Source organism: Lissotriton helveticus, chromosome 11, assembly GCF_964261635.1.
Source record: "Lissotriton helveticus chromosome 11, aLisHel1.1, whole genome shotgun sequence".
NCBI lineage: Eukaryota > Metazoa > Chordata > Amphibia > Caudata > Salamandridae > Lissotriton > Lissotriton helveticus.
The window spans coordinates 580,462,979-580,476,955 of NC_136072.1; the positions used below are offsets into that span (position 1 = coordinate 580,462,979).

The following is a 13,977-nucleotide window of genomic DNA, read 5'->3' on the forward strand; positions in this document are numbered from 1 at the left end:
CCTCAGCTAGGATCCAACAGCAGAACAAATTGTAAGGGGACACAGCCCCTTCTTATACTCACAAATCCTTTGTCTCAGGGTGCAGGGTGGGGGAAAACCAATTGCAGCTGGCTTTGGAGCACCCTTGATGGCCCAACCACCCCTTTTATTCACTGGCAGGGCTAGGGTCATCAGTCGCACTACAGGGGGGCGGAGCCAGCATTGTCAGGGGAAAACCCAGCCTCATTCAGGACACAGGTACACTCCTCCCCAGCCATCAGCATGCTAATCTCACACTCACCACCAGGCAGACTCACCCAGACTTCCTGGAGCCAGGCTTGCCAGCCAGCTCAAGCCAGTCACGCTCCAGCACCCTCACTGCACACACACATCAATGTCTAGAAGTAGCACTTCCCTACTAGACAGATACAAGCCGCACATACCATCGCGCAGCATTCATTCTCACGAGTTCACACATACCAAACTCGAGCCTGCACTCCCCACGCATCAGGAACTAACATGGACACACACATTCCCAATGCATTCCTATGGGAGGGCAGGCCAGCCATACTACATGCACGCACTTTACCCTGGGACACAGGGAAAAAGTGCGCAGAGACCCAAAAATCACTAACACAGATCATACACTAAAAACAAAAAAATTAGGGGTGAACCTGCCATTAGGGCCAAGTCCAACAATCATTTATGGACTTATACAGCTTATTTTTATTTCATTTAACCCCTTCCATGCTCATGACGAGCTCAGCTCGTCATGCAGTACACTGGTCGTGTGCTTATGACGAGCTGAGCTCGTCATGAACAATGGATTTACAGATCATTCAGCACAGGAGGAAAATCTCCTGTAGCATTGAAGGTGTTAAAGGGTGCAGCTCATAGGTTTCATGCCTTAACAAACACATTTTTTGTCATAGCTATTGCCGCATTTATTGGAGTTCAGCTTCCACTTGCCCTGGTACGCAATGTACTGTGAAATAAGTGAGGGATGTGTAATGGCTGTTGGTTATGATAACGTTTAAACACAATTCTTTTTCTGTGCTAGACAATTGTGGTGGCGCAGGCAACATAAATTATTCACTCAAAGTTGAATTATGGTGTCAAAGAACTTTTGGGCAGCACTACCTCATGCACCTGTCTGCTCAAAAGACACTTGTCCCCTGCCAGTGGTATTTAGGTTAAAATTTAGAAATTAAATATTGAGGAAAAAAATACAAAAAGAAAAGTGAGAAACTGATATTTCAAATGTTAATGCTGTATAAGTATCTGAAAATGATTTTATAGGATTTTATTCTTGTTGTAAAGTACACAAATACAAAATCCTATGCCTAACCATAATGCTATCACTATCACTTGCCTATTACTATTATGTACTATAACCGAAACCCAAACCCCCTAACACTAGGAAGATAATATACCCACCACTTTTCATAGACCTGAACCTAGTTCATTCCAGCAAAGTATGCTGAACAAAATTCTTTACCCTAACCCTGTATCATGCCCATACTTCATCTCTAGCCATAAAGTTATCTCTAAGGAATATATGACGTTACAACGAATTCCGTTGCAACGCATGCCTTTACCACGCATGCGTTACAACGGAATTCGTTTACCACGCATAACATTTACCACAATTACTAGCGTGGTGACGTCATACGTCGTTAGAAGAAAGCAGAAGTTTATTTTCCGTTTTCTCTTAAACGACGCTGATACCCGACGTGACTTCAGGTGAGTTTCTTTTTTGGGGCGGAGACCCCCCCAAGACCCCCTTTTTCTACTTTTTACCTTTACCACATATACCTTTACTATAAACCTCGTAGTAAAGGTATGCGTGGTAAAGGCTTTCGTGTTAACCATGCATGCGTTGTACTGCATGCGTCGTTAACGATTTTGTTGTAAAGGCTTCGTTGTAATGGCCGTTTCCCATCTCTAAGACTAACATTAAACAAGAACTGTTCCGTAACTGGCACAATATACGCAACCTGAAGTCAATCTCTATCCTTTATGCTTACATTAACTCTACACCTAACTTTAATGTGTACCATTACCCTCACGCTAACTCTTATTCACACACACACACACACACACACACAACCTCAAAGGCGGCAGGAACGCCACAAACAAAATGCCCTGCAAAACCAATGATCCAGTGAATATTGCCTTACCCGGCTGCCTTAATCAACCCTGGCCTCAGTGTCACCCAGCCCCCAAATACAATGATCCTCCCTCGCCTTGTCCTAGGCATAGGGGACATGTGTGGTTCTCTGCCCCTACAACGCAATCACACTGCCTTACCCATGTGTCAGGGTGGGTTGTTCACGTTGGCCTCATGAAGGCCCATCCTCAGACACGAGAGGTAGTACTGTAACACAACACACCAGTGCTGGTGCCGGTTGCCTCCTGGCCCGGGCCAGTCACCATTTCAGTAGGAGTGTAGAACACAGTAAGCTGTGTGCTATAGAATATGGACTCAGCTGCATACCTTTCCTCAATGTAACTGTATTCTGTAGATACAGAGCCCAGCCTTTACCCAGGCCTGTTGTTTGATATCGAGTACCACTCCCCCCTTGAGTCCAGTGCCTGGTCTTAGACCCGGTCTTGTATTGAACACCCACATTCCTAAATGTAAGTTGTCTTGGAGGGTTGCATTTCCGTTGGTGCTCTATTACTTCTGAAGTCATGAGTAACTCAAAGGAGAAAGTAAAGGTTGAATGACTTGTTTTTATGGTAAATTTAAGAGATTGTTGCATTTGGTATCATAAGCCCCTTCAAAATAAATTTTCTAAACAAATTTCTAAATTTCTTCAACAAATGTTATATACACATGAGGAATGGAAGCTGCACTGGCCATTTATTTGATACAGTTTTGTTTTCGGAATTACGTCTTTAGACATATTTTAGCTTTTCTTTCTCGTAACCTTTTATCTAATTGTAAAATACATTTATTAAATGTGAACCGTCGCTGCTGAGGAAAGTTTAAAATATGAGACAGAAAGAGATGCATGGTTCTTACCAGCTCAATGTCAGAAAGACAACCCTTGTACGCTTCAAGTACCTGCCGGCATGCGAAAGGATGAACCTTGGCACATGTTTGGAAACCAATTACTATGCCCTGCAAATAGGGAAAGACAAATCACAGCCTCAGGGGGACAATAGACATTAACCAAACACAGACATTTAGTACAAGAGATTTCATATTAGAAAGAAAGGATAAAGCTGGTTCTTGATTTCACATTCAGTGTTTACAGCTGATATTGGTGAATGATTGTCAACTAGTAAAGCAAATATATTCAGTGGCCTGAAAGCATGATTTAAGGATACCTTTATACAGCTATGCTGGAGGGCCTTTACCATGCTACTTAAAAAGCATCTTTGGACAATAAGATGAGAGTTTTGTCACTATTTGTTTTCTGTCACTTTGTTCTCTCTGGTGTTTCACATAAAGGAACTGCAAGGACAGTTCAATACACAAGCCTTCTTTACAACAAAGGAGTGCGATTTCTTTAGAAGCAGTGCTTATCCTTTCTTCCTCATGTCTACTGTTGTCTATTTTGAAGGCCTTTCTGAGAGAGTCATTTCAAAGCCGTCACATAGCTTTATGTCTTTCACCACTTTATCTGCAACAATGATTAAACTTGATTTATCTTGTTCAAACACTGGCTTCTATCAAGAGAGATCACCTAAAGAGGCTCCTAACTATCCCTGATGAAATACATTATTAGTCACCTGAAAAAGGGAGCTCTACATTTAGTTTCTGCTAACTTGGTCCTCATCTACTCTGTAGAGGGGTTTCACTCTACTATAATTTGGCTTTGCACGAAGTACAAAATCACACTTTTGGGTGAGAGGAAGTACTGAGTGAGGAATGTTTCACCGGTCATCAATAATTTACCATCAAGCTCTATGCATGAAGTTACAAACCTACACAATGTACATCCAGATGCTCCACAGCCCATATGACTACCTTCTCAACTTGTTTTTGTTGTGGCGGTACAGGGTGAAATACCCTAGGGAAATAAATCTATGATAATTGTAAGAAATGCACTTGATACTTACTGCATGGTAAGGCGTAGCGATGAACCTAGTAGATTTGAACATGCTTCGAAGGAAGGGTAAAATCTGTGCAGTATCATCACAGCTGGCCATGCACTTACCAAGGCACTGGAAAATAAAACCCTAATATGGGAGTGAATTAAAGACAGTCTGAGTTAAGAATATACAGCATCTCCTGCTCACTCTATGAAAGTCTTACTTATATTGGAGTATTCATCTTTGATTCACTCTACACACATATTTGTCTCTCACTTTCAAATAGCACTTAATAAGTTGAGTGAAATGTTTGTTATCTTATGTATAGTATAGTTATATTTTCTGGACATTGTAGAGATTTGTATATGGCCTTAATATGATTCAAAACAAGGAAGTGAGGGGTAATGTGAGCCAATGAAGGTCCAGTACCAAGGCTCTGAAAGTGCTAATGCAGAAACCAGTGGAAATACTGCTCCTTTCAGAAAACAAAGTAGAAAGAAAGGCGGACAAAGAAAGGGGAATCCTAAGGATTTTTTCTTGGTGCCTTCACAAATCCATGAGCATGTAAAGTCTCATCATCAAGGGTGTTCTTCATAGGGCTGGCAATGCAATGCCCTATGGGCCCCACGAAGGGTCGCTTTAGCAGAGATCTTTTTATTTTTGCCATCTGATGAAAGTGCCAGTGTGAGGGCGTTTTGAAAGTGTGAGGTTGAGTGAATGTGTATAGTGAAATGAAGAGAGGCTAAAAAGAGGTATTCAACTGGACTTTAAACTGATGGTTTCCTTGGCAGGTTTTAAAAAAAACATAATTTGGTACGGGCGACTACACGGAGTAATGTATCCAAGTAGCCTAAATCTGTGAATGTGGTCAGGTCAACGTGTTTCTTGCCTGTTGGCCCAAAAAGTATCTGTACCACTTCTTCAGGACCTAAAAAAGGGAGAGCTAACCCTACCCCACATCTAAAATGTGATATAAAGTGTAGGTAATCCCCTAAAAAAAAATACCTTTGTTCAAAAAGTTTAAAATTGATCGTCCAACTTAGAAAAAAAATGAGAAATTGAAGAAAACACACAGTAAACAAATGTTTTGCATGTATGGGCCAATGTGTCTCCAGGATCGCTTTTCCGGGACACTGTATGTGCATGCTATTGTTATGGCTGATCAGTCGCCACAATGTGAAGGAAGTAAAAAACACACTAGTACATGCAATATAACAGAACAGGCAAGTGGACATACAGGCAACAGACAACATAAAACCAATCTGTGTTGCTGTTACACAGTGTATCACAAGTTGTCCTCAGGAGTGAGTGAAGGGTCTTACCCTTTGGATCAGTGACCCATAGGTCAAAAGCAGAGTGTAGCACTCAGCTGCTAACTGTGGAAAGAACAATGATAGTCAACATAAAGAAACAGCAAGTCAAGGGGACCCAAATTGCCTTGGGGTGAGAAAAAAAATAAAAACAGAGTTTTCAAGAGATGCAACCATACTCATGTGGTTTCTGTGCAGAGAGCACAGGAGACCTACCATCCTCTGTTCATCTGGATTGAGACTGAGCAGGGGAGAAGACCCGTCTTTTAAGGTGCAGGTAATTGTAGTGATTGTCCTTGGGTGGGGTGCATGCGACCGTGGGAAGGAGTGATGACGCACTGGGCCCCTTGAGATTCCAGAGCCATGATTCGCTTTTAAGTGTACCCAGAAACTGAAGGACCTCCTGGTAAACACCAGACCTCATATTCAACAGTCCCACATGCAGAACACCTTGTGGGCCTTACCACCTGTCACAGGGCACTATCCCTGTGGGTCCTACGGGGTATGCCCACTGACTAAACATTCCTAAGAGGTCAGGTTGGGTCCCCAATTCGCCTGGAAACAGAAAAGTCACAGTAACTGCAGTACAAAAAACTGTGTTTACCTGATCACCTGCCTTTGTGGCCTTCATTACGCGGGAATGACCACGAGCGCTATCGAACCAAGAATAATGGAGCACTGGAGCAACATATGCTGCAGACACAGCACTACAAAAATGTGCCATCACTTTTCCAACTCCAACCACTCTCCAGATGACCTCCGGCAGATCATTTGGGAAGCTATTAATTCATGGAGCCCTTTAAACCTTTTCAGAATGGAGCAAGGGTGGATTTTATGCCTCTCCACCAACAGCAAAGGTTTGAAAGATACAATCCTCTAGTGCGAGGTGTAATTCAGTCCCCTGTGAAATCAGATACTCTCTTACTATGGCTGGATTGACATTTTCTTCATACATGGGACCTGATATACCATATCACCATTGACACCATGTCACATATGGAATGCCCGGCTATGGAGTCCCAGACACCACACTAAGCAGTGCTTATGATAAGCATTTTGCGACTTGGCATTGGTCTCTTCTTCAGTAACACAAATGATTCTGTTGATACCAATGAGGTGGTACCCTCCAATAAGAAACCATGTAACTGTCTTAGTCTACTGTTTGAGATGAACAAGTTACTTACCTTCGGTAACGCTTTTTCTGGTAGATACAGTATCTGCCTGTGGATTCCTCGCCTTGTGAATATCCCCCTGAGTCAGCAACGTTCGGAAAATTCTTTGTAGCTCGCCGGCGTGGACGACGTCACAGGAACGCACGACATCGCGCGCGGCTGCGCTGACGTCACCGACTCCATAATAGGCCTACGCTGGCGTGATGACATCAGTTCCGCCCTTTTTTCCGTGCCTTCGAGGCACACGGACGAACCAACAACAATAGATATATACACAGTATACACAGTACAAACTAGTCAAGTTAACACACATAGTGTGAATATAACATAGTAAATCATGTACAAGAACACACTTCCTTTGAGGATAACATGTATACATTAAAAAAACATGAACAGAAATTCAGGTACAGAAGAGTGGACAACGGGGAGCCGGGTGGGCATGTGAGGAATCCACAGGCAGATACTGTATCCACCAGAAAAAGCGTTACCGAAGGTAAGTAATTTGTTCTTCTGATGGATACATCTGCCAGTGGATTCCTCACCTTGTGAGTAGATTCCCACAGCAGTCCCCACTCCTGGAGGACGGTGTCTACTCCTCTATACCAGAAAGTCCTGAAGGACAGAACGCGCAAAGTGGCCGTCCCTCCTCACTTCGGTATCCAAGCAGTAATGCTTCGCGAAAGTGTGGAGGGAGGCCCAAGTTGCCTCTCTACAAATGTCCTCTATAGGAACACCCCTAGACAAAGCAGATGTTGATGACTTAGCTCTAGTAGAATGAGCTCTTATACCCTCTGGAGGTTCCTTACCAGCCAGGGCGTAGCAGATCTTGATGCATAGAATAATCCATCTCGAAAGTGTGCGCTTGTGCACAGCTCTTCCTTTTCTACTGCCAGCAAATCCAACAAACAACTGGTCATCCACTCGATAGTCCTTTGTCTTATCAAGATAAAAGCTCACCGCACTCTTAGGGTCCAGACGGTGAAGCCGTTCCTCCTCCTTGAAAGGGTGAGGGGGAGGATAGAAGGTAGGAAGGGTAATAGACTGTCCTAGATGGAAGGGAGTTACCACCTTAGGCAGAAAAGCAGCCCTGGTCCTAAGAACCATTCGTTCAGCATGAATGGTCAAGAATGGGGGCTTCGAACTAAGAGCTTGAAGCTCACTTACCCTCCTTGCCGAGGTAATAGCAACCAGGAAGACCGTCTTAAAAGACAAGAGTCTCAAGGGACACTTGTGCAAAGGTTCGAAAGGAGAACACAGTAAGCACCAGATTCAAGTCCCATTGAGGTACAATAAAGGGAGTAGGAGGAAATGTATTCTAAGGCCCTTTAGAAATCTTAAAACAACAGGAGACTTAAATAAGGACGGCTGATCCGGCAGGAAGAGAAATGCAGACAAAGCCGAAAGATAACCTTTGACTGTAGGAACAGCAAGCCCTTGCTGCGCTAAAGAAAGAGCAAATTGAAGTATAGCTGATAAACGAGCCCTCAAAGGATTGATGGATTTCTCCCCACACCAGGAAACAAACCGAGACCACCTATAAGAATAGATAGACTTGGTGGAGTCACGTCTGGCCGATAGAATGACATCTACCACATCATGTGGGAGAGAAAAGGAATTCAGGTTGCCCCTTTCAATCTCCAGGCATGAAGGTGTAAGGTCTGGAGGTGGGGGTGTAGAACCTGCCCCTCCATCTGAGAGAGGAGATCTGCCCTGAGAGGGAGACGGAGCGGCGGGCACGAGGAGAGGTGGAGAAGATCTGTGTACCACACCCTTCTTGGCCAATCCGGGGCGATCAATATGACTTGGGCCCGGTCTTGGCGAATCTTTCTCAGAACCCGAGGAATCAATGGTATGGGAGGAAACGCGTAAAGGAGTTGTGAGCCCCAACACAACTGAAACGCGTCCCCCAAAGCTCCCAGCATCGGATACTGAAGACTGCAGAATGACGGGCAGTGAGCATTCTCGTGAGTGGCGAACAGGTCCACCTGAGAAGTTCCCCACGTCCGAAAGACGTGACAAACTACCTCTGGATGAAGCCTCCACTCGTGGTCGGCCAAGAACTGCCGACTGAGACTGTCTGCACGCACATTCAGAACTCCGGCCAGATGATATGCCATCAGACAAATCTGATGGTCCTAAACCCAGGACCAGAGACGCAGAGCCTCTCTGCAGAGACACTGCGACCCCACTCCTCCCTTTTTGTTGACATACCGCATCGCGGTGGTGTTGTCCGTCAGAACTTGAACCGACCACCCGCGAAGGGAAGGGAGAAAGGCCTTGAGTGCTAGACGTATCGCCCGCAACTCTAGAAGGTTGATGTGAAGCAACCTTTCCTCTTGATCTCCAGATCCCCCAGATGAGCACCCCACCCTAGAGTGGATGCATCCGTTATCACCGTTGCAACCGATGGAGGTAGATGGAAAGGCTTTCCTTGAGACAGATTGCCTTCCACGCTCCACCAAGATACATCCGCTGCAGCTTCTCTGGAAATCCTCACAGACTCCCTGAGATCCCTGTTGTGTTGATACCACTGCCTGCGGAGACACCACTGGAGTGCCCTCATGTGCCAGCGTGCATGGTTGACCAACAGAATGCAGGAAGGCATCAGACCGAGCAGGCGAAGGACCTTCAGGACTGGAACGACCGCTCCATTGTGAAATAAAGGAACCATTCCCTGTATGTCGAGAATCCTTTGAGGTGGAGGGAATGCTCGACATACAGTTGTGTCCAGTACCGCACCTATGAACAGGTTGCGCTGGGAGGGCACCAGGTGAGATTTGGGTACATTTATTGAAAAACCCAACCTGTACAACAACTGAGTTGTGACTTGCAGATGATGGAGCACTGTCTCTGAAGATTCTGCTTTGATCAACCAATCGCCCAGATACGGGAATAGAGGTATCCCTGACCTTCTGAGATGTGCTACAACCACAGCCATCACCTTGGTGAAAACTCGAGGTTCAGTAGTAAGATCAAACGGAAGGACCGCAAACTGGTAATGTTGCGATCCCACCGTGAAACGGAGATCCTTTCTGTGCGACTTCAGGATAGGAATATGGAAATAAGCATCCTGCAAGTCGATCGACACCATTCAGTCCTCTTCCAGCAGCGCCTGAAGAACCTGAGCAAGGGTGAGCATCTTGAACTTCTCCTGTTTCAGGTAAAGGTTCAAGATCCTAAGATCCAAGATTGGACGAAGTCTGCCACCCTTCTTGGGAATCAGGAAATACCGGGAGTAGCATCCCTGACCCCTTTCCTGCTCCGGAACCACCTCTATCGCACCCTTTCGTAACAGTGACAGGACTTCCTCCTGCAGAGAAGTAGGCGGTCCTCTGAGCAAAATCCTTGGCAAGGAGGGTAATCTGGAGGAAATTACCAAAAGGGAAAGGCATACCCATTCTCTTCAAGATTGAGAACCCAAAGATCTGATGTAACCGATTCCCAATCCCGTAGAAAATGGGTAAGCCGACCCCCTACAGGACCCGCATGATCCGGAATGGCGGATCTAGGGCTGCTTTGCTGATGGTGAAGGGGGTTGGGAAGAGGAGGAGGAGGCTTGGTGTCCTCGAGGACAAGCTCATTGTTTGCCCCTGTAGGATTTATATAGTGGATTTTGCTTTTGCTGCTGCTGTTGAGTTTGACGGTAGGGACGAAAGGACGAACGTCCAAAACCTCTATACCTCTTAGTCGCAGAGCCTCTGGACTGCAGCCCCAAAGATCTGGCAGTAGTCCTACTGTCCTTAAATCTTTCCAAAGCTGGATCAGATTTTTTGCCAAATAGTCCAGCACCATCAAATGGGAAATCCAACAAGGCTGCCTGAACGTCCGCAGAAAAGTCAGATGACTTCAGCCAGGCAGCCCTTCTAGAGGCAACAGAAGTTCCCATAATGCGAGCAACTGAATCAGCAGTGTCAAGACCACTTTGAATCACTTGACGTGCAGCCGCCTGTGTATCGGCCAACACCTCATTAAAATCCTTCCTGCTGTCCTCAGGAATTTTAGGAGCCAACTGCCGTACAGAGTCCATCAGGGCATGTATATATCTCCCCAAGAGACATGTGGCATTGGTCGATTTTAGAGCCATACTTGCCGAAGAGAAAATCTTCTTTGCAGTCTGATCCTGTTTCTTGGACTCCTTATCCCAGGCACTTGAGGGAAAGCACCAACAGTCTTCTTCGAACAGGCTGCCTGTATAACCAGACTTCCAGGCAAAGGATGTGAGGATAGAAACTCAGGATCACCAGGTGCTACCCTACACCTCCTTGCAACACCCTTAGCCACTGCAGGAGCTGTAAGAGGCCTGTTTCAAACCTCCAATATAGGCTCAGTCAAAGCCTCATTAAAAGGAAGCAATGGTTCCACAACTGAAGATGGGGAATGGAGGACCTAAGTCAAAAGATTAGACTTGTATTCAGCTGTAGGCAAAGTCAAATTTAAAAGATCTGCAGCTTTTTTGATGACCACATGGTATGGTGCAACGTCCTTTGAAGGGGCATCAGATACAGAGGACAGCTCCCATTCAGGGGAAAGCTCCAAACCACTAGCATCCCTCAAATCATCAAAATAGTCCTCTGAAGCTCACCTTCTTCCACCTCAGCCTCAGCCTCTCTAAATCTTTGCTCCTCTATAAGGCGCTGAGCTTCTCGCCTTGATCTCTCCTTCAAGAGTCGCGCCATCGGATCCGTGGCCGACTCCGACGGAGCCGGTGCCGGCGTCGAGATCGGATCTGGAAGCCCAGGTCGCTGCTCACGAGGTCGAGTCGGAGCCGGCGACGATGGAATCGGCGTCGATGACCTCGGAGGCGCCGAGAAATGCCAAGGCGAAGCCGGCGCCGGCATAAATGGCATAAAAGGAGCTGGAGCATAGGAGTGGGGAACTACTAAATTATATGCCAATGGACCCATGGGACCCGAAGGTGCACCAGAGGGGTACAAAGCTCTCGAGTAGACTCCATACATTGCGTTTAAAAACGAAGTAGGGTCTTGACCTGGAGCTGGGAAGGGCGGGTAAGGACCCACAGGATGCTCTCTCGGAGGTTCCAGATTTGCCTCCTCTTCCACAGGCGAATGGACTGGAGTCATCGAGCCCTCAGGTAATGGAGCCTCTTCTTCCTCTCGAGCCGGGGACGTCGTGGAGAGGGATCTGATACCGGAGCCGGAGAACGCACTGGCAACTCCAAGGGCGAAGCCTCACCTTCTGGAACACCAGGTGAAGGAGACACCTCATCTTTTCTATGCCTCCTCTTAGGCGACTTCGGTCTCGACTCCGAGTCCTTACCGGAGTGATGTCGAGATCCATGCCTTCGCTTCTTATGCGTCTTCTTTGTTGACCTCGAAGCATGACCAGATGACGACCTCGAAGGCGACGCCGTACGGGACCTCGACCTCGACCTCAACTTCGACCTCGCCCTACTCGAACGCGATCTCGAAGTCTTCTTCTCCTTTCTACCTTTCAACTTCACCACCAGAAGTTTTGCTTCCCTCTCTCAAAGAGCCTTCGGGTTCAACTTCTTACACAAAGAACAGCCTTTGACATCGTGGTCCGAACTCAGGCACCAGATACAATCCTCGCGCGGGTCCGTAATCGACATCATCTTGCCGCACTCCCCACATGGCTTGAACCCGGTCTTCTTAGACGACATCTTCAGCGAGAAACAAAGAAGCAAGAAGACACCAAACAGAGAAAAACAGTAACAAAGTTACTAACAGCTACAGAGGTTCTCTGAAACCGTTAGCGTCGACGACGTGGAAAAAAGGGAACTGATGTCATCACGTCGGCGTAGGCAAATTATGGAGTCGGTGACGTCCGCGGAGCCGCGCGCGATGTCGTGCGTTCCTGTAACGTTGTCCACGCCGGCGAGCTACAAAGAATTTTCCGAACGTTGCTGACGCAGGGGGATATTCACAAGGTGAGGAATCCACTGGCAGTTGTATCCATCAGAAGCCGCCTTACTAATACCATTGACAACTTTGGTCGGCCTGCATTTGACCGCTACACACTCCAAGATGTCCACCACAGAGGGATGATACTTTTGCTACACAAGCACATGAGGGGCTTGCTCCTATTGGCTCCAGCCTATCTCTTCTCTTTCCTCTTCTACTCATTTGACAATTCCCAATAGTGCTCACCAAGCATCCTAATCCATTGGGAATAGACCACTTGGCCGCCTCGTGTTACTTATTACATGAGGTGGCCTAGATTTCCAACATGAACACAGATGCCAATATGCCTAGATTCCACCATGAGGGATCGCTAGGAGTTATGTGCACCTGATTTGCTCTCCATCACTGTATATGCAAGAGTACTTAGGTTTACTATACATTTCTCTGACCATTACCCTTGATTAACAAAACATTCAACTGTCTTAGTTTACTACTTAGAGGCCACCTTACAAAAACCATGGATGACTTTGGGATGCCCAGCTTTTAACCACTGCACACTCCGAGATAGGCGCCACTGAGGCATGATACCTCTGTTACATCAGCACGTGAGAAACTCACTCCTTTTGGCTCAAACTCGCCCCTCCCCTCCTCTCCTCTCCTCATTGTCCACTAGGTCATCACTCCTTCCAGCTGCTGCCCACACCACACCTGAGGACAATCGCTCCAATTGCCCGTACCTTCAATGACAGGTCTTCTCCTCTGCTCAGTCTCGAGCCAGGCGAGCAGAGGAGGGTAGGTCTCTTGTGCTCTCCGTGCAGAAACCATGTGAGTATGGTTGCTTCTCTTGAAAACGTTTTCTTTTTCTTTTAACACTAAGTCATTTGGGTCCACTTGATTTACTGTTTCTTTTTACTGACCATCATAGCTCTTTCCACTGTCAGCAGCTGAGCACTACCCTCTGCTTTTGACCTATAGGGCATAATTAATTGATCCAAAGGGTAAGACCCGTCACTCACAATGGAGGACAACCAATCACTTATGATACGCTGAGTAACACGAACACAGATTGGTTTATTTTGTCTGTTCCATGTATGTTCACTTGCTTATTCTGTTATATTATATGTACTTGTGTGTTTTTCACTTCTTTCACGTTGTGGTGACTGGTCAGCGCCAAAAATAGCATGCGCATGTCTACCTTTAGAGACACTATGATACAGTGAGTTGGAAAATCGATTCTGGTGACACATTGAACCAAACATACAAAACATTTGTTTACTGAGTGTTTTCTTTTTTTCATTTATTGTCTAGGTTAGATGATCAATTCTAAACATTTTGAACCAGGTATTTTCTTCTAAAGGAATACCATAGCAGCATATCATGTCTTAGGTGTGGGGTCGGACTATCCCCCATATTTTTGGTCCTGACGAATTATTGTGGAACCTTTTTAGGCCATCGAAACATGACCACACTCACAGATTTAGTCTACTTGGGTACATCACACCCCTGTCTTAGCCCCAACTAAATTATATTTCTTTAATCCTACCAAGGGAACCATCACATTACAGTTCAGTTCGGTATCTCTTAGATAGT

The 13,977-nt window shown here is 46.0% G+C and overlaps 1 protein-coding gene across 1 annotated transcript in view; it reads right to left on the reverse strand.

Annotated features, from left to right (window-relative positions):
* The window catches only part of LOC144790850 (maestro heat-like repeat-containing protein family member 2A), a 93,470-nt gene that overhangs the window by 27,320 nt on the left and 52,173 nt on the right, over nucleotides 1-13,977 (reverse strand). Inside the window, exons 13-14 of the mRNA XM_078665515.1 lie at nucleotides 4,051-4,170; nucleotides 3,008-3,106 (exon numbers count right to left, since the gene is read on the reverse strand). Coding sequence (XP_078521641.1) covers nucleotides 3,008-3,106; nucleotides 4,051-4,170 — 219 coding nt within the window. The remainder of the gene's footprint in view (nucleotides 1-3,007; nucleotides 3,107-4,050; nucleotides 4,171-13,977) is intronic.